The sequence below is a fragment of the Nomascus leucogenys genome, chromosome 7b, assembly GCF_006542625.1.
Source record: "Nomascus leucogenys isolate Asia chromosome 7b, Asia_NLE_v1, whole genome shotgun sequence".
NCBI classification, from domain to species: Eukaryota; Metazoa; Chordata; class Mammalia; order Primates; family Hylobatidae; genus Nomascus; species Nomascus leucogenys.
Genome location: NC_044387.1, coordinates 46383769 through 46403241, shown reverse-complemented (window position 1 = coordinate 46403241; position 19473 = coordinate 46383769). Strand labels below are relative to the sequence as shown.

Here is a 19473-nt window from a genome sequence, read left to right as displayed (position 1 = left end):
CAGACCAGTGAGCCCAAGTGGACAAGCTTGGGCCCACCCAGGGACCAGAAACAGAGCCTCTGCAGGACACAGCAGATGGACGCCTGGGACCACCTCCACCCAGGGCCCTGCCCCAGACGCGCGGAGGCCCCTGACACAAGGGAGAAGCCAGGCACTTGTGCCAGACCTGAGTGGCAGAAAGCAAAAAGTTCCTTTGCTGCTTTAATTTTTAAATTTTCTTACAAAAATTTAGATGTTTACCAATAGTCTTATTTTGGCTTATTTTTAATGCTTTTTCTCAGTGATTTTCTTCTGTTTCTGAGTCACGAACAGCAGGCACTGAAAGCAGTCCCCAAGCCACTGCCGAAGGTCAGTAGCGGAGGTGCTGCCCAGGCTCCAGGCAGACGCCGCGGCCCCGGCCCCAGCCAGCATCGGCTGGAGAAGGGCTCTCTACTGCACAGGAGCCTCGCATGACTGCAGGGCTCTGGGGAGATGCGGCACCTGTAGCCTGACCCCCACCTTGCTGCTTCCAAAGCTTCCTTGCCCAGGGCTGGGCCTTGTGGGGCACCCCCCACACTGTGGTCTGCCTGGCTGCAGGGTGCCCAGGGAGCCCCTCCACCTTTAGGAGTCCAAGTTCTTTCCCAGCCCCCTCCCTGCCTAGCCGCTTGCCCCTGGCGCCAGACCTGGCCCGCACCACTGGGGCACTGTGTTCCTGGGGCACCCTCCTAACCCACCAGCCCCAAAGCCCAGCCAGGCACCCTTCCCTGCCACCTCCCTGGGCCCTGCCCCAGCAGCCCAGTCGGCCTCCTCGGGCCTTCTGTCACTCGCTCACACACAGCACCATGTCAGTAAACAGCTAACTCAGGCCTAGGGAGTTAGGTAGGATGGGGGGAGTGGGGGGGGGGGCAGGAGGGTGTCCCCAAAGTCAGGCTTGGCTGGGGTGAGGCGCTGCCAACCCCTGCCGCCAGGGGGCTCCAAGCTCCACGGCACGATCTGCTCAGGGTGGCCCTTCTTCCACGATCCAAGCCCTAAGAACAGGAGGCTGGGCCTGGGCCCTGCAGAGGGAGAGGGGATGGTGGACGCTGCAGCCACTGAGTGGGACAGGACCACGTGTAACCTCAGGGCAGGGCAGCCAACTCTAAAGGCTACATGGATGGAGATGTGGATAGAAGCATCTGCCCTGGGTGGTGTGGGCTGACCCCAAGGGTCTTGGCACCAGGGCTGATCCTGACTTGCTGGTCCTCGAAGGGCGTTGGAGGGTATGGTGCCCATCCCTACTCTGGTCCCATCTCCTCAGGCCCCTGATCCCACAGTGCCTAGGACAGGGCTGTGGGCCCAGGGAGCACCCTCCCTCTCTGACCTCTGCCTGGTCTTTCCGGGAATGGGCCACTGGGCTGCTGGACTGGAGGCCAAAGTCCTGCGGGGAACGTGCGGGAAGAGCAGAGCGTGCAGACAGCGGAGACTAACAAGAAGCCCTGGCCCAGAGAGCAGGAACGGTTGGACAAACAACCAGATGAGAGAACGTACCAGGCATGCAAGCTAGACCCAGGAGTCAACGGGCTGAGGCTTAGCGTCCCCCACGGCGTCCACCAGCCTGACCGCGGGCCTGCTGGGCCCGGGGGGAGGGGCCTTCCTGCTGGGGTCGAGCTGCAGCGCACGGGTGGGCATTAGAGGCACAATAGAGCAGGTTAGTCAGAGCTCCCGGGGGGACAGGGCAGGGGCAAGGCCGAGGCTGGCGATGTAAGGGTGGGCCTGCCAGGACAGCACAGGTAGGTAGCATCAAGGGCACAGGGAGCCAGAAAGGTGTGGCTCACCCAGGCCCACGGGAGCACGTGCACACACAGAGGCCTGCACAGGAAGCCAGGGGATTGGCACACAGCAGGCGGCAGGTCCTGCCCTCACTGGTGGACCCTGGTGGGCCCTCGCACGCACATGCACAGAAGGGTGCACACACACTAGCTCACAGGCTCCGGCCCGTGCAGGGTGTGGCCGGGCAGTGTTGTCCCCAGCGGGTGGGAGCTGCAAACTCGTCAGTACCCACAGACTCACTGGCGTGAAGGGGCTGCTTCCTGGGCTTGGCCCCACAACCCAGCTACACCCCAGGGCCCAGACCAGACCCAACATGGCCTAGGCCGCTCTCCAGCAACCCCCAGACACAGGGCCCCACCGGGGACCTGCCCACAGCCACATGACCACTTACTTTCAAGGGTTCCTTCTCAGAGGCCTCTCCTGCAGAGCTGGTGCCCCGTGGCCTCCGCTCCCTCCGGTCCACCGTGGAGTATCCGTCTGTAGAGGAGTAAGGTGGGGCATGAGGGGCGCTCTGAGGGGGGCCCTGTAGGAGCAGATCTCCTTCTCAGCCCAGACACAGGGGACTCGTGGGACAGGGGCTTTGGGAGACAGCCCCTACCCACCCTGTCCTGGAGATCCAGGCTGGTGCCAGCTCTCACCAACACCCTGCCTCACTCCAACTCTCCAGACTCCCCTCCACTTGTAGGTCAGAGCCCCTGGCTGGGCACTAATCCCTCTCTAGCTGCCCTGTACCTCACTCTCTGAGCACCCCTAAACCAAGTATCTCTCCTCCACCCAGCACCAACTACACCCCATAAAACCAGCAGGCCCACCTCAGGCCCTGGTCCCCTCCCCGCACAGAAAACCAACCACACTGCATCGGCACTCACCTGGGCCAAGCGCGTCCATGGGGATCACATCCCGGCTGCCAGTTTTCTCGCTCTCTGCAAGGCAGGAGGAGGAGGTGGGCTGCATGCAGCAGCCAGGGGGCATCGGGGCAGAGAAGCCCACACAGTGCTGGCCCAGGTAGCCCTAGAGGCTGTCACTAAGGTGCCCAACCTCTGCCAGCTGGCAGCCTCACCCCAGCTTGACAACAGCACGGATGCTGTGGGAAGGGAGTAGCCAAGAGGCAGAGGGCAGGGAAAGTGGCCTATGGAAGCCGTCTCAGTGGGAGGCCTGGCTCCTCCTTCACCCTCACCCAAGGGTCAGGCAACTGGGGCAGCTGGGGTCCCCACCCTCTAGGCTCCCTAACCTCCACCACTCACCAACGCTCTTGTCCACCAGTGGCAGCGTGCTGTCATCGAAGCCCCCAGGACTCGGTGTTCCCTTAGGCCCCTTGGCAGTAGCAGCAGCTGACTGAGACATAAAACATAGACACAGGGTGGGTGAAGCACATGGAGTGGGAATAAGGCAAAGTGAGCAGGAAAGGGAGGGAAGGCCAGGGAAGCCGCACCTGGAAGCGCGCCTTGGTCCAACCATCTTTCTGCAGGGTACCACGCAGCTCCTTGTAGCTCCACACTGTCTGCAGCACGTGTGACGCCGCCTTCGCCTCGCGTACCGATTGGCTGTGGGGCCGCGGGCGGGGTCAGTGATGGCCCCTCGCCCACCTCCCCGGCTCCCCAAGCCACCGACCCCGCCCCTCCACACCTGGAGGCGACGAGAGCCACCAACGCTGGCACCCCGCGTGCCTGCAGGAGTGAGCGCGCGTTATCCAGGCTGTCGGACACGATTTCGTGGATGGTGTTGAGCACCGCCACTACGGTGTCTTCCTCCAGGCGGGCCCCCGGTCGCGGCGGAGCCTGTGCATTGCGCACATTCCGCACAAGCTCGGCCATGGCGTAGCTCCCTGAGGGGCAGGACTAGGTGTCAGGACACACCTCTGCTCCACCTCTCCAGGAAGGAGCAGGGATCCCTCGTGGGCGAGGGGCACTGCCAGGAGAGCCCCTGGAGACCGCCACAAGGAACCCTGTGAGCAGGGCGCTGAGCTTCAGAGACAGAGCCACGGGGACTGGAGCTACCTAAGTTGGGACAGCGCCCAAGCGAGAGGGGCGGGGCCTGGACTCCCAAACCACTCATCCTCCAAGCCCCTCCGATGGGACCCGAGCTGCAGGCACAGTTCGGTGCCCAGGCATGGCTTTTCAGGCTTCCTCACCGATGAGGTCTTTGTTGCGTTGGTCCAGCGAGAGGTTGCGCAGAGCGATGGCGACGGCGCGCACCACCTTGTCGGTCTCAGACTGCAGCAGTTCCACAAGCACTGGCAGCCCGCGCTCTTTGCGCACTGTGGCGCGGATGTATGTGGCCCACTGCGGAGGCGGGGATAGGGTTGCTCAGACATACATGCCAGGCACTCTCCCACCTCCAGACGCTGACCGCTCCCTCCAGCTGGGCCTTCCTGCTCCCGTGCCCGACAAAGCCCTACCCCAAAAGCTCAACGGCACCTCCACCGAGGCTTTCCCACCGTCCAGGGTGCACGCATTGCCCGCAGCCCATGCACCTCTTGGATCTTGGGGTGGTGTTGTGGCCCCTCCTTTGCCCGCCAGCCAAGGCAGGAGCTGCACCAGTGAGGTGCCTGAGATTCCCTCTCAGGACTTGCCCACCCTGCCAGACCTGGTCCCTCACCATCCAGTTGCCGGCACTGAGGTTCTGCAGAGCGCCGGCGGCAGCCTCCAGGGTGTTGAAGTTCCGGCTCTCCGTGAGGAGGGAGAGGTAGAGACGTACCACCTCGGGCTGGTACAGCAGCTCAAAGCCTAGGTGCAGGGCAACCGCCACCCACGGTCACCCAGAATCTGCTCTCATCCCTCATACCCCTCCCGCTTCCCGCTTCAGAGCTCCCAGGGCGCGGGTGAACTGAGGCCAGGGATGGGTGTGGATGAGTCACGTAATATTTACTATCAACATAGTCACCCAAGGGGAAAAGCGTTCCCATTTCACAGAGGAGCAAACTGAGGCTCCATCAGTTGGACCTGCCTGGCAGCAGGAGCATCCAGGAGGCCTGGGGTGGGGAGGGAGGCGTCAACCAGGAACGCTCTCCTAGCAACAAGACCTGCATTTCCCGGTATGTCCCTGAAGCTATGCATCCTGGCCACGCCCCTGGCAATAGGGCCCACCCTCCCTGGCAACAAGACCAGCATTGGCCAGTAACTGAGAGTTGTGTAACCAAGGCCACACCCCTAGCAAGAGGACCTGCTTTCACCAGTAACTGAAGCTGTGCAGAGCCACGCCCCCTAGCAACAGGGCCCACCCTCCCCCACTGACAATAGAGCCCACCCTCTGTAAGTCAACTGATGCAGTGCAACCAGGGCAGCTGTGCTAGCAACAGGAGGCACTCTTCCTGGCAACCACTCCAAGTTCCCGGGCAATTGAGGTGCCGTCCTGCTGCTCTGCCCAGTGCTCCAGAAATGAGGGGTCAAGACAGCCTTCCAAGCTTGCCTGTCCCCAAACTGGAGCTTCAGCCTGGCTTGGGTACTACCTCGATTCTCCCCTGTACCTGCCCAGTGACATTTCATCACCCCCTCGCCAGTCCTCATGCCCCATGCTCCCTCTACTCCTGCCCTGCTGGGCTTTCTGCTCCAACACACTCCAAGCACACTCCCCACTGGGGTGTCTGCACCAGCCCTGCTCTGCCTGTAATGCTCCCCCACAGCCCTCCTGCGTGACATGCAGGCTCTTCCAACTGGCTAAGCCCCACCAGGGCAGACCTCTCTCTCAGGCCAGATCCCAGCATACAACCCAATATACAACCCATACATACTGCCCTGCCCCTGCAGGTGTTCGTCTGGCCCAGCCTCTGAACCTGGATGTGAGCATGCCCGCCTGGCTCCCAGCCCCCTCAGATGAACTCAAGCTTTGTGGCTAACACAGGAAGCCCTGCCTCCACTGGAGGCGTCCCTCCAAACCTTCCCACCTCTTACGCACCGTGAGGCTGAGTAAGCCCCTGGCCTCTCTGTGCCTGTCTCCCCCAACCTTGCCTGACATGACCCATGGCACTGCCTCCCATTCTAAGCCCTCAGCAGGTGTCCCGGTGCTGAATTACCCTCCAGGAAATCCTGCACCTATGGGCCTGTTTCCCCATCTGTTCCCTGAGGCCCTCCAGGCCTGCTTCATGGCCCAAAGCTTCACTACCAGGGCAATCCTGAGCCCAGACATCCCCCAGTGGAGCTGGCTTTGTCTCAGCCCACTCACCTTTGGCGGTCTCAGTTCGCTTGGGAAGGTCTAGCGTGTCAAAGTTCCGGTCCATCTCACCATCCTTCTTTGCTGGAAAGGAAAGGTGGTGGGAGGTGAGGCAGACCCCATATGGGGCATGGGTGTGTCAGGAGAGTTGGGCACGGTTCTCTCCTACCCAGGCCCCAAAAGGCACCCCCATGTCCAGGCCTGGGCACCTGTGGGAGTGGAGCACCGTTGTCAGAGTTTGGGCAGACAGTTTAGCCTAGGGGTAGGAGTTGGTGGCAGTGGGGCCAGGGGATGTCCCAGGCCTGCCCCTAGGACTCATCTCCCACCAGGTGCTGGGAGCTGTACCACAGACCCTCCCGGTGTCTCCCTTGCAACTGCCGGGTATGTAGACTGAGGGAAGCCAGGAGCCCTGGCTGGATGGCAGGTGGATACAAGCCAAGAAACTGAAGGCTGACCAGGACAAGACTCACTTGGGTCACACAGTAAGGCAGAACTAGGGGGAAACTCCCCCAGCTGGGGTCGGGACATTGTCCCAGGATCTACTAGCCAGAAGAAACCCCACAGCAGCCCACCTAACATTTGTGTAGCCCTGGCTTGCACACCTCTGTGACAGTGAGCCCACTGTCAGCCACTCTCCCCATGTCAGATGACGCTTCTACCCCTTCAGAAGGCAGCAGAGTGGAGCCAGATGACCTGGGGTCCCTGCCCTGCTCACCCTCATGGGACCCTTGTATCCCTCTGAGCCACATGATGCCCCATTCTATCAGAGAAACAGACTGCTCCTTGGTGCCCCTAGAGACAAGTACCACCGGGCCCTGCCCACTCTTGGCTCTGCCCAACTCTGCCCAGGTAGGCAAGTCTGAGGTTACAGAATGAGCCCCGTGGCCTTCCCACCTGCCACTGTCATAAAGATGGCAGCCCGAGTGATGAAGCCAGGGGTGGGGCAGGGCCCTGGGGCTGGAACATGCTCGCCTCTTCCCAGGTGCCCACTGCACACGCCAGGCCTGGAGAGCAGGATAAAAAGGGACTCACCTTGGTGGAACCACTCCTCTGGGAGGCCGGAGGAAGCAGAGGAGAGAGGAGAGGAGCCTGAACAGGCAGCACTCATCACCCCCCCATGCCCTCCCGGAGGCCTCAGGTTCCCACTGCATACCCTGGATCAAGCAGGCAGCATGTGGAACCTTATCCCATCACTTCTGGATGCTGAGCACCCACCAGGGGGACAAGAAGAGGGAGGCCTGGGGCCAGTGGGGCAGGGGCAGGTGGTGTATAGGTCCCCCACAGCTGCTGGGGAGGTCCCGGGAACCTATACCCTGCTAGTGTGGTAGAGAAGGTGTGCAGGGCATCTTGCCCAGGCAGATGGGGGGCTGCCCCACAGGTTGGTGGTGGACTATAGCTATTCTGTGAACAGTCAGCAGGCAGCAACAGCCATGGCCCTTTCCCAACTCATGGGCGAGTGGAACTCTCCCCGGAGTAGAGAGACCGGGTCTGGGCATCGGTTGGTTTCCCTTGTGTACTCCCTGGGGGTCCCACAGTGTAGATGGGGAAGGTTGGACCTGGGCCCCAAACCCTGGGCCCCATCAACCATGTGACCCAGGTCAGTCCAGCCTCCTTGACTCCCAGCTTCCCTGCCTGCCTGTTGGGGGCTGACCAGGTGTCCTCTAGCCTCCATGATGGGCTGCTGTGGGCGTACAGAGAGCCTTCCGCTGGGGCAGGAGTTGAGATGGTACCCCAGTCCGCCCCACCCACCTTTGGCCTTCTTGCCACCAAAGCAGCTGGCATCATCCCGCCTCCGGCGCTGGGAGCCTACAGCACTGCCCAGGGGCCCGGGCTCGGCCTCCTGGTACCTGTCGGCCCCGGGCACCTCCTTGTGCACGTGGTAGGACAGGTTCCGCATGATGCACACGCAGTTCTCCACCGACTGCAGGGAGAGGTGAGTGGCTGGGGCAGGGCACCACAGGGCTGGCCCTCAGGAAAGACTGGCCACAGCTGGTGTGCATGAGGGCACCGGGAGCAAAGGGACAGGGACACCTCAGTGGAGGGGGGCAAAAGGGCGGTAACTGCCAGGGAGGGTCCATGGGAGGAAGCCTCTGCCTCATGGCGCACCTTCTGCCTGCAGGACGGTGCCCACTTCAGTGTGGTCACTGTGAGGCGGGCCACACCCAGAACGCCGCCCCAGACCCACAAGCCCATTCCCCTGTGCTGCTCCCACAGTTCCAGCCTCCTGGGACCTGCATGATCGTCTCTCCAGCCCTTGGTATGAGGCTGTGACCGTCCCTACCCACCTTGTTGTCAGTGTCCTTTCGGCCCACAGCCGACTGCAGGGCATGCAGAAGTGCGTCCACCAGCCCTTCACACTCCCGGAGTCGCCGCCGGGCCTCAGCACCATCGGAGCTCACATTCCTGTGTGGCCAAGAGCAGGCCAGGTGACCCCTGGCTACCAGAAACCCCCCAGCCCCACCCTGGCCTTGTGGGCTTGTCTTCATCTGCAAAATAGGCCCTGCTGCTGCCCTCCTAGCACTAATGGGAAAGGACTCCACAGCCTGGAGCTCAGTGAAGGGGGAGAAGCTAACTGCCCCCAGGCCTCAGGAGGGGAACCCTGGCAGACAGCTATCTTGGCTGGGGATAGCTGGGCAGGGAAAGACAGGGCTTCCCTGCCTCCCAGCTGACCTGGAAAGGGACAGGTGTACTCAAGACAGACCTGAACCTGTGCAAGGGCAATTCTGGGTCCCTCGCCACCCCAATGGCAGCTCTGGGCCCCACCTTACCCCAAGGTCAAGAGCCTGCAGGGCTGCGGGGGAACACCCTGATGGACAAGCAGGACTGTGGGACCCAGGACTCTGTGGGGTCGGCAGGGCCTCCCAGGGGTAGGAGGGGAAGGGCAGAGGTCACAGGTGGCTGGGATGAGCCTCCCAGGCAGACGAACAGGAAGGTCCCAGCTCCCCCTCTGGCTGTTAAGTGATGGGAAGGTAGGTAAGAGCTGGGCAGGGCTACGGTACCACAGAGACCCCTCCAGAGGGTGCCCCTGGGAAGACTGGGGCACCACTTGGGGGTGAGGACAGCCCCATCAGGCCCCACTTCTCATCCACAGGACTTGTGCTACAGCTCTGAAGCTCCTAAGCTCTGGCGCTCCTAAGCTCGCCGCCATCTTCTACACTATCTGGGACCACGAGGACGGGGCCTGGTGTGCATGTGGGCTTTAGCACCAGGCCTGGTGCACACCTCAGGCAGCCCGACGTGTTCTTGAAGACAGTTGTCCACTCGGCGTCCCGTGGCTTGGAGTCCTCGTTGGGCTCACGCTCCCATCCTGAGTGGGGCACGATCACCTCGTGGGTCAGCGTCTGCAGGCCATGGTCAATGATGACCATCTTCAGGGGCTCATAGGATGACAGGTTCCACAGGGTGCCTGTGGGGTGCGATTGGCCAATCTGTGCTGACCATATGCACCGCCTGCCTACCTCCCTGGGTGGCCACACTCAGGACCTGTCCCACCCTCCTCATGTCCCAGCTCACACAGAACAGTAGGAAGTAACAAAAGCCGTGAGTGGTTCTGGGGGACACCCAGTACTGGTTTCCAGCTAGAAAGGTGCCCCAAAGGGGAGGAGGTGCAGAGGAGGGTGTGGCAGTGCTGTCCCGTCCCACCCATTCCCTGCCACGTGGCAGGTGGCACTAACACTCCTGAGGCCACAGGGCCTCACAGAGACACGGTCAGGTGACCCTACCTGTCCCTCAGCTCTCACAAGGCACAAGCCCCACCACTGCACTGTTGGGGTGGGAACCAAGGAGGTGCATCCCAGGAGAGTTTCTGTGGGGGCAGGAGGTGAGGGGACATGCCCAAGGGGCCCAGTGTCAGCCTCCCTGCTATGGTAGAGACTGGGGACCCTGTCACAGTGTCTGGGCCTGATGCCTGGCTCCTGGGGCAAGCGTCTCAGCAGCTGCACTCCTGCCTACCGGGTACTTTCCCAGGCGGTCGCAGGCCGAGTGGCCTCGTTCCTCCCGGGTTGAGCCTCGCACTCTTCTCTTCCCAGGGGATGTGGACATGGCCAGGTCCCACTCACCAGTGACAAGCTCGCGGACCTCGTTGTCCCGGGCGGCCCGCAGCAGGCGCACCAGGGCAGGCACACCACCACAGTCCCGGATGGCGGCCTTGTTGTCAGTGTCGCGGCCATAGGAGAGGTTGCGCAGTGCCCCACAGGCCCGGCGCCGCACCTCAGCCCGCGGGTGGTCCAGCAGTGCCACAAGCAGCGGCAGCCCCCGCAACTGCCGTACACGCCGCTTGACACCCTCGTTCTCAAAGCACAGATGCTGCAGGTAGGCGGCCGCATTGGCCTTCACGGGGTCCACGGGGTGCCGCAGCATGGCCAGCACCTCAGGCAGCTCAGGGTCCCGCCAGCGCGGTTCCTTGCGGGCGCTATCCACTGAGGGCGAACGCCGCACCAGCCGGTCCAGGCTGCCCAGGCTGCCCCGTTCAGGCTGGGCCAGGGGCGCCGTCACCGTTGGGAACGTAGGCCGCTCGTCCGTCAGCTCGCCGCCATCATCTGCTGCGTCCTCGTAGGCCCTGCACAGGCAAGTGGGGCGCGTGGACATCGTCATGGCAGCCGCCAGCCCTGCCTCTGAGCTGCCCCATCACACCTTCTTCAGGACTGCAAACTCACTCAGCAGGGCTGGGCTGAGAGCACCTGTATCTCGGCCCAGAGCATGGTGGGGACACAGAGAGTCATGCACCAGCCCAGTGAGAACCAATTCAGAGCCAAATGCCAAACCCCAGCCAGCGGCTATCAGGACCCAGGCAACCCTCCCAGGACAGCAAGCTCACTCACTGCTGTCACCAGGCAGTGTTTCCCAATCCTGAGCAAAACATGTTTCTGTGCGACATCTGCTATGGCTGCTGGAGAGACTGTCTCACCTCCCTTCCACAAAACCACCCCATCTTCCATGAGGCCCATCTCTGGCTGTGCCAGGATGTAGGGGGAGTAGATGGCCCTCTCCACATGAAGCCATCCCAGTAGGACCACCTGAGGGGTATTCAGGCCACCAACCCCTTGGAGCACAAGATCTCCTTAGCTCTCAATAGCCCTGTGGGTTGCTGTCATCAAACCCCCTGCCCTGAGGCTAGGAGTGATGGTCAGGCGACTTGGCCAGGGTCACACAACAAAATCCAGACCCGGGCTGTGGTCACATCCCCACTCCAGATGCAGAAACTGAGGGCAATGGGGACAGAACCAGGGGCTGTGACAAGGGCCAGGGCTCTGGGTTCTGGTTACCCAGAGTGTGGCTGGAGCAACGCCAGTGGCCGGCACTCTTCCCAGCTTTTCCTGGGCCCTGGGCCTGCAGGACAGTGCCCAGCTGAACTCCTACCACCCCAGGGTCCACCTTTCTTCTGTCCCTGACAAGAGCCAAGGCCAATTCAAACTAATGTGCATGACTAACTCAACTGCAGCCACTTGACAAGTGGGGCACTCTGTAGTTGGGGGGTGGAGGGCGGACTTCCCAGAGGAGGTAGCCACAGGGGACGGGGTGCAGCTCACCTGGTATGAAGGCCCCGCCCACACTCAGGCCTCCTCCTCGTGGCCGTGTCATAGTCAGGCTCCAGCTCAGGGCCACCCTCGTCATCAGCGGCCAGGCTGCGCGTGTCATCCTCCAAGCCATACGGCTCTGCCTGGAAGCACTCGGGCAGGGAGCGGCCACCTGGTGGCCCAGGCTCAGGACCCACCGGGAAGGCTTCCCGGTGGCCAGGCAGTGTGAAGCAGCCATCACCAGGGCCTGGGCCAAGGGGGCCAGCACGTGGGGGCCGCAGGCCCAGCCCTCGGGACAGGCTGCCATAGCTGGGGCTGTCCTGGGGCTCGGGGCCTTCGGGAAAGCCACCCCCACTGCTGAGGTAGGCTCGAGAGAGTGTGGCCACTGGGCCACCACCACGCAGCAGGAAATGCCGGTCCAGGGCACCATCTGCAAAAGGGCCTAGTGGGGGGCCGCCATCCAGCAGGGGGAGTCCGTCCGGGCCCACGGGCACCTGGCGTACTGTCCGAGTGGTCACCGTCTTGACAGTCTTGGTGACCTGGTGGATGGATAGGTAGGTAGGTGGGGTAGCACGAGAGGCCTAGAAACTGCTTTGTCTGGCTGGCCTTAATTTCCCACTCGAGCAATGAGAGGCCCCAGGTGGCAGGCTTCCATATCCACTCTGCAGGTGGGACAGCTGCAGCAGCCTGGCCCTGCTCACCCACCCACTGCCTGGGCCTGGCCATACCTTGGTCTCGGTGCGCCGGGTCGTGCCATCTTCGGATGTGACAATAGACACATGGGAAGTGGGTGTGCCGGGGTCCTCCTCCACTGTCACGGTCTCCTCCAGCACATCAGGTGCCTCCGGCATTGTGGCCAGTGAGGCCTGGCTGCCTGGGCTCTGCTCCTGGGGCAAGGAGGGACACTGGTGGGCAGGCCTGCTGCTCAGTCATCCCTGGAGTGCAGGTCCCCACACACAGCAGCTCTGCCTCAGCTCATGCTGGCCAGCACACCAGGGTGCCTTCCTCCTGGTCCTGAACCCACCCACCCCAAGGCCTGTCTCGGCCCAAGCTGACAAGGACAGCAATAAGTTCTTGCTCTCTGAACATCGAGGTGCTAACCCTGCCCTGGCACCCCATCCTGGGGGGACCCTGGGGCTGGACCCCCATCTCAGGCCTCCTCAGGCTGAGTTGGCAGATAAGGACACAGACGCTGGGGGTGAAGTCTAGAGGGCCCTCCGCAAGCTGCATGGCCTGGCTGCCACAGGCTCCTCCAGGCCCCAGGAGGTACCAGTGAGACCTGCAGGATGCCTTCCTGATGTCAACCACCACCCCTAGCTGGGACATCATGGTGTCCTGGGGCCTCCTCCCTCACCTGCTCCAGACACCTTGAGTATAGAAGCCTTGTGGGGGCTGTTTCAGCACTGCCTACTGACTCCTGTGGCCACACTTAAGGTTCCTGCCACCAATGTCAGCCAGATGCCCTCAAGGGACAGAACACCCCATGCACCTGCAGCACCAATATGTCCTTATTCCTTCCAGCCCAGACATTCTTGAGTGTTGTGTAGGCACAGGCTGGCCCTACCTCGGGCCAGTGGCTGGTGCCCCCAGTGACTGAGACTCTGGGCATTATATCAGAGACCAGACACAGTAGATTTGAGCCTATGGGTGCCCTTGCCACCATTCTGCATGGGGTGACGACAGTGGAATTCTAGGCAAGACAGCTCTGGACTGAGACCTTTCTATCCACATGCCTACTGACTAGACTTGCCAGTGGGGAAACTGAGGCTCAAAGAGGATAGGCTGGGCCACATCAGAGCCAGGCCCAACCCCTGCCGCGCTGAGTGGCTTGAGGACCTGAGACCCACAGCCTGCCCTGGGCCTCTGACTGCACAGGTGCCTGGCCCCAGGGCCACATGGCACCAACATCCGGAGATCAGCATCTAGCCAGGATGGGCAGGAGCTGAAACCCAAGCCTTGGTGGGTGGGAGAGGGGGAGCACATTCCCAGGCAGCCAGGGCAGGGTCAGCAGGAGGACAGGTCCCGCTTTGTGGCCCAGGCCCCTGGTCCCTGCACAATGGGTCTCTTGCCTGGGCCCCCTGGGGCCTGCACAGACACCAAGCTCTGCCAGGCTCCAGAGGCAGGCTCTGCCCATTCTTGGGCCTGGGAGGTGAGCCAGGTTAGATGCTCAGCGCTGCCCTCAGGACCTGCCTGCCAAGGCCCGTGGGCTGGGAAGCCTCCCCAGGTCAGGGTCCTATCCTGGGGGAATACTTGACCCCCAAATGCATGCAGTGCAGGTGTCCAGGAAGGGGCCTGCACCAACATGTTAGGACAAGTGTATCCCTTAGGCTGACAGAGGAAAGAGGTGGCCACAGAAGGCACCTCCCCCTCTCCCACGGGCAGGGTCTTGGAGGATGACAGGTAACTTTATAGATGGGGAAACTGAGGCCTGGCAGGGGGAGAGGATTTACCTAGAACTTCACAGTCCAAGTGGGATTTCAAGCACCCCCACAGAAGGCAATCTGGCAAGGAAGGCTTTGGGCCTCATCCCGCCCTCAGTCTTGAGATGTAGGTGGAATGCCTGCTGCGGACTGGGCTAGGAAAAGGGGACCTGTTCCCTGGGAAAAAGAAATAGACTGAGGCCTAGAGTGGGGACAACTGGCATGCTGCCAGGCAGGGCAGACTGGGCTCTTCTTCAAAGGCACTGGGGAGCTGGGACTGATGTGAAGCAGGAGAAGACTTGTGTGGCCCATCACTGCTGGGGCTGGGCTGCCCCATTGGTATCTGGCAAATGTGTGTCAGGCCCTGAGCTCTCTCTGCTGGGACCTGGGGGGGCTCATCAGAGTTCAAGCGGGGGCCCAGGCACTGAGGGGCTGCAGTTCTGGCGACGGATTGAGGAGGGTATGAAGCAACACTGAGGGGACGTTACCCAGGACACTGCCAGTGGGATGTAGCCCCTCATATGTGTATATATTTACATCTATTAAAGACTCAGAGAAAAGCCCGCTCTTCCCTAGCTAGGCAGTGGGGGTAAGGGGGAAAGGAAAAGGGGAGGACATCTCAGGACCCTGATGCCACTCTGTGGCCCAGCTTATCCCTCCCACCAAGGCTGTGGTGAGGGTCTGACAGGCAGAGCTGGGGTGGTCCAGGAGAGCCACGCCCCCCAGCAAGACCTGGCAACCCTGCAGCACCACCCATCAGCCCCGGCCTAGCAGCCCCGCAGTAAGATCCAGAGGCCCCAAGAGTCCCTGCTGGCAAATGACCTCAGGGAGCTAAAAACGAGCGATGACTTCACCCGGGTGGCAGGAGCATGAGTCAGCCAGTGATCACAGGAAAGCCAGGCCCCTGCTACACATGCCCAGGCACACACACATGCATATACATGACCCCTCAGACAGGGACACATGCACGTACATGCACGTGTGTGAGCACCCAGCCCGGCACAGGCCGAGCACATCAACCTGTGTGCTCTAACAGCACCCCAAGGGCACGGTGCCCATTGTTCCCAGAGGCACACTTGTGAGCACACATCCTCCCGTCCTCCACCGTGTATTGGAGACCCTTATCCATGCAGGGCCTCACAGACTCTCAACACAGAGGGACAGGGGCCACCAACTGCCAATCACCTCCCCAACATCCACTCTGGGAGTCTCAGAGCTGGCTGGCAGATGGAGAAACTGAGGTGTAGAGTAGTGAGAGGCCCATAGCCATCTGGTGGCTCAGGTCTCTGTAACATCTTTAGGGTGGGGCTGTGGAATGGTGGGCTGACTCTCAACAGAGGAGTTGGCTGCAGTCCCTGGATCCCTGTCTGGCCCCAGTGTCCATGTCTGAGGTGCACCTGCCCAGGCTGGCCCACTCTCAGGGACCCCGGCCCTGCAGCCCCACACAGCCTCTGCCTCAGACCCAACTCTGGACTGTTCCCCTCTGTACCCTAGACATGGGCTCTACCCTGAACACCCCACCTCCAGCCCAACCCCACATGCTGCATCCTGTCAGTCGTCTCTCATCACCCCCTCCCCAGCCGGGGCCCCATCCTTGCTCCTCTTGCACCCCGCCCAGCCTCCCAGCACTCATCCCTCCCTTGGCTCTTCAATCTCTGGTGCACCAGGTCTGGGGCCCCCAGGACTGGCCTGGAAACAGGCTGCTGCCCAGGCGTGGGGTTTCCCATGAGCTCCCTTAGGCTTGTGGGAGGGGCCAGAGTGGCCAGGGAGGTAGACCACCTACCCCTGCTCACAAGAGGGTCCCAGGAACACAGGGCTGAGCCCAGCACAGGGGCTCTGGGCCCCATCACGCACCTGGGACTCAGCTTCTTCACAGGGAGGTGGGAAGGACAGAGGGGGCTGGGGTCGTGGGACATGCTGGGTAGCACCAGTCCCACTTTTGTGGCAAAATGCAAGGAACACAGGGAGCAGAAAAGCAAGATTGGACCAACACACAGAGGGATGCTGGGGCACAGGTGGCTGGGCCCTGGTCCCATAGTACTTATCTACCCAAACCACCGGACTTCACAGATGCACAACCACGGTCTGTGTCCTGAAGAACAGACTGCAGGGGTAGGCCCCTCCCCTGTCCAAGGCCTGGCTAGCACACACAGAATGAGTTAAGGTGAGATTGCACACCTGGATCCCACACCTGCAGGCCAGGCTCCCAGAGGGCAGGAGGTGGCTGCTGTCAGATGGATGAATGAATGAATCTCCTCCATCCCCATTATGGCCCTCCCAGGTAGAGTCCAGGACAAGCCAGGCTGTCATCTCCCACCAGGCAGCAAGCCCTTGGCCACCACAAAATGCCCTTTCCCTTGGTGCCACAGCCTCTGACCAGTCTCCAGGACCTGGAGCTTACTCCTCCACACAGCAGTGCACCTGCCAGGGCGTGGCCCCAGGCAGAGAAGCCAAAAAGCCAAGCTGGGGGAGCAAGCTTGGGGTGGGAAAGCAGGGCTGACTGTCATCCACCTCAGCTTCCCCAAGCTCAGCTCAGGGTCATCAGACACACTGTGACCATGGATTTTCCAAAAACTGGTCCCTCCATCTCTGAGGGCCAGACCCTGGGGGCCACGCCAGGGCCGTACGACAGGCAGGGGCCTGGCTGCCCAGGTAGGCAGGTGTGTGGGAGACCTGCCACCCACCACAGAGGGTCTTGGCTGGTCTCTCCTCTGTTCAGTCAGTTTCCCTGCCTGTTACTGAACCCAGGACTGCTCTGAGCAGAGGGCAGACTGCCTATGCCTCCCCCCACCTCAATGCTGAGAGGGGGAGGACCCCGTTTTCCTTAGAGATCCCCTCCAGCATCCATTAGTGGGCAGGGCCTGTCTCTTCCCCTCCCATCACGTGCGCCTCGGAGGCAGAGAAGACTTCCATTAAAGCTCCAGAAGCTCCTTTGCAGTTCCCGGGAGTCAGAGCCGGCGCAGGGGGTGCGGAGGGGAGAGGAGGAACCCCCTCAGGGAGCAGAAGGCCTACCCGGGCTTCCCTCTTCAGACTTCAGCCTCCTTCCTGCACAGACAGAAGCTGCTCAGGAAGGCCCTGGCTCTCCACCCGGGTCCCTAGGCACCTGTCCTGGGCGCTGGCCAGGAAGCGTCCATTCGGTCCGGGCCGGTTCCAAGAGGAGGGTCAAACTGCCAGGGTTCCCGGCCCCCCAGGCCCCGGGGATAGGCTCTAGAGGCTCTGCGGCCCGTCCTGCACACCCGGGGGCACCGCGCTCACACCGCCACCCGCCCAGCCCTGGCCCCAGCCTGACGCAGCCCAGCCAGGGGCGCAAGACAATAGCCGCCTCGGGCCAGCAGCTCCGCGGAACAAAAGCGGGTTCTCCCGGGCAGGCCGACGCCCCGCCCTCTGCCTCCGACCCCGGGCCAGGGTCCCCCCAAGCCAACTTCCCTCCAACCTGTCTGAGTTCGGCCGGCATCGGGCTGGGACTCGGGGGGCGCTGGCCAGCAGCGGGGGAGGCGGTGGCTGGACCAGGCTCGGCTCCGGCGCCTCGGCCGCTCGGGCTCAGGCTCGGCGGACTCGCTCCCCGCGGGGGCGGATCTGGCGGCGGTCACGGCGAGCAGCCAATCGGGCGGGGCCGCGCCCAGGTGGGGCGTGGCGGGGGCCCGGGGAGGGCGGGCGGGGTGAGGTCCCGCCCCCCAGAGACAGGGGGCGGGGCCCTGCAGCCCCGGGTCGCCCCCTGTCCCCCCACCTCCCACCACCTCCCCCCACCCACTGCTGGCCTGGACTTCTGCTCCCTCCCCCTCCCTGCGGCAGGGGTGTCACTTTCCCGCCGAAAGACTTTGGCCAAGTCCTTCCCAGGCCTCGGTTTATGACCACACTTCAGACCGCCTGCAGAGGGGGAAACAGTTCCTGCAGGGCAGGTGCCCGTGCTGCGATGCACAGATGCACAGAGCGCAAGGCCTCCCTCACTGGCACAAACCTGGCTGCGACTCAGTTTCACCTGCCATGAAATGGGGGCCGATGAGACAGTAGTCACGGCTCTGTGAGATCCCTCCAGTCTCCCAGATCCCCCCTCACCCTCCTGCCCAGCCGCCACTCCGAATGGGCCTGCGAGGAACTGTCCCCACAGAGTTCAATGGCGACCTGGAAAAGGGCCCCACAGGGGACCCCCACTTTGTATCTTGGGTTCTCCCCATCGAGGCACAGAAGCCCCGAATGCATCCCCAACGCTCCCCCAGGCCAGCCTCAATGTGGGCCACACCCTAGAGAATCTGGTTCTGCTGCAGTGAAAAACCCGAGGGGAAGGGCCCGGCTGGAGCCACCTTCTTATGTCAAACCCCACAAAGGCCAAGCCAATGGCTCCAGCTCACGAACAGGGGAACAGGTTCTGAGATGAAATAAGCTGGGACCAACCCAGAGAGGCTCAGTGGGTCTGGCAAGAGAAAGGGCTCGGGCCCAGGCCTCCCACTGGCTTCTCCACAGACCCCTCAGAAAACAGCCTCCGAAGGGACCACTCCCTGCTGCCCTGAGTGCCATATACAGAGGCCACTCGGCTAGCATGCTCAAGATTCTAGGTGCCCACCATGTGCCCCTATGTGCCTCAGTTCCCTCACCTGCAGAGGGGTGAGCTATCCTACCACTGGCCGAACCCCTGTATCTTGCATCTAGGGCCAACCTGCCTGGAACCCCCGGAGCAGAGCACAGAGGACCAGACACTGCGCCAGAAACGCACCCGCATCTTATCTTTAAGCTGGCTCCATCTTCTCAACTGCACCAGCTGCTAGTGCCCCAACCACCTACCCACCTAAGACGAGCCCAAGGCAAGTTCCCTGATGGCACCCCTCCCCACTGGGTGGGCGTCAGCCCTGTTTCAGCTGGCTGTCTAGAGGAGGGGCCCCTTCCTGCTGGAACGTGAAGGGCAGGTAGCCAGGACCCTGGAGCAGCCCGGGGAGTGCAGCAGCACTCCCCCCAGCCTGGCTCCCCAGCCTCAGCCCCCAGCTACCTGCCTTGCCATTGCCCTGGCTTCCCAAAGCCCGGGCTCTGACCCTCTGGCTCAGCAGGTAGATCGCTAGGCACTTCCTACTGAAACCAATCTGGGAAGCCTGGCCAGCCCAATGAGGCCCTGCCTCCCCTAGTATCCTCATCAGCCCAGCCAGTTGAGCTGCAGCCCTGGCAACACATGCTCTCTTCAATCCCAGTCTGAGAAAATCAAGGGCAGGGGGTCGGGGGAGAGTTCAGGGGCAGGAGTGGTAGGTGGAGGAGCAGTAGCCCAAGGTCTTGAAGTCTTTTGCCTGAGGAGGTCAGGGTAGCTCCAGGCTGTGGGGACATCTTCCCCCCAGGGCATCAACCCTCCGGGGTGCCTCGGGTCCTCCCACACTGCCTGTCCGAGGACTGTTCCGGTCTGGGAGGGTTGGACTGAGCACATTGGCGCCTGAGAGGCGGCCTCGGGTTCACTGGCTTCCACTATCCCTATATGGCCCAGCTGGGCCCAGCGTTCTGCTTCCCCCACTTCAAGTTTGAGGGTACAGGCCTCACATTTTGAAGTATCTCAAGTCTGAGGGCTGTGAGGGTGGCCCCAGCACCGAGACCCACCAGAGGCCTCTGAGCACCAGGGGCCATGA

The 19473-nt window shown here is 62.3% G+C and overlaps 1 protein-coding gene across 9 annotated transcripts in view; it reads right to left on the bottom strand.

The window, feature by feature from the left end:
* Positions 1-188: 188 nt before the first annotated feature.
* Positions 189-19473, bottom strand: part of ARVCF (ARVCF delta catenin family member) — a 54607-nt gene continuing 35322 nt past the window's right edge. For 2 of the 9 annotated variants that reach the window (XM_030815819.1, XM_030815827.1), the window contains 17 exons: positions 12182-12340; positions 11466-11992; positions 9996-10495; positions 9160-9343; positions 8223-8340; positions 7687-7858; positions 6970-6987; positions 5950-6021; positions 4387-4514; positions 3920-4070; positions 3415-3613; positions 3221-3332; positions 3033-3123; positions 2658-2711; positions 2180-2265; positions 1507-1626; positions 189-1034 (listed from right to left, as the gene is read on the bottom strand). In XM_030815819.1, coding sequence (XP_030671679.1) covers positions 1519-1626; positions 2180-2265; positions 2658-2711; positions 3033-3123; positions 3221-3332; positions 3415-3613; positions 3920-4070; positions 4387-4514; positions 5950-6021; positions 6970-6987; positions 7687-7858; positions 8223-8340; positions 9160-9343; positions 9996-10495; positions 11466-11992; positions 12182-12340 — 2679 coding nt within the window. In that variant the 3' untranslated portion in view covers positions 189-1034; positions 1507-1518. Of the gene's footprint in view, positions 1035-1506; positions 1627-2179; positions 2266-2657; positions 2712-3032; positions 3124-3220; positions 3333-3414; positions 3614-3919; positions 4071-4386; positions 4515-5949; positions 6022-6969; positions 6988-7686; positions 7859-8222; positions 8341-9159; positions 9344-9995; positions 10496-11465; positions 11993-12181; positions 12341-12942; positions 17239-17306; positions 17432-19473 lie in introns of those variants that run through there. The other 7 variants (XM_030815824.1, XM_030815821.1, XM_030815826.1 and 4 more) reach the window with 7 other exon arrangements.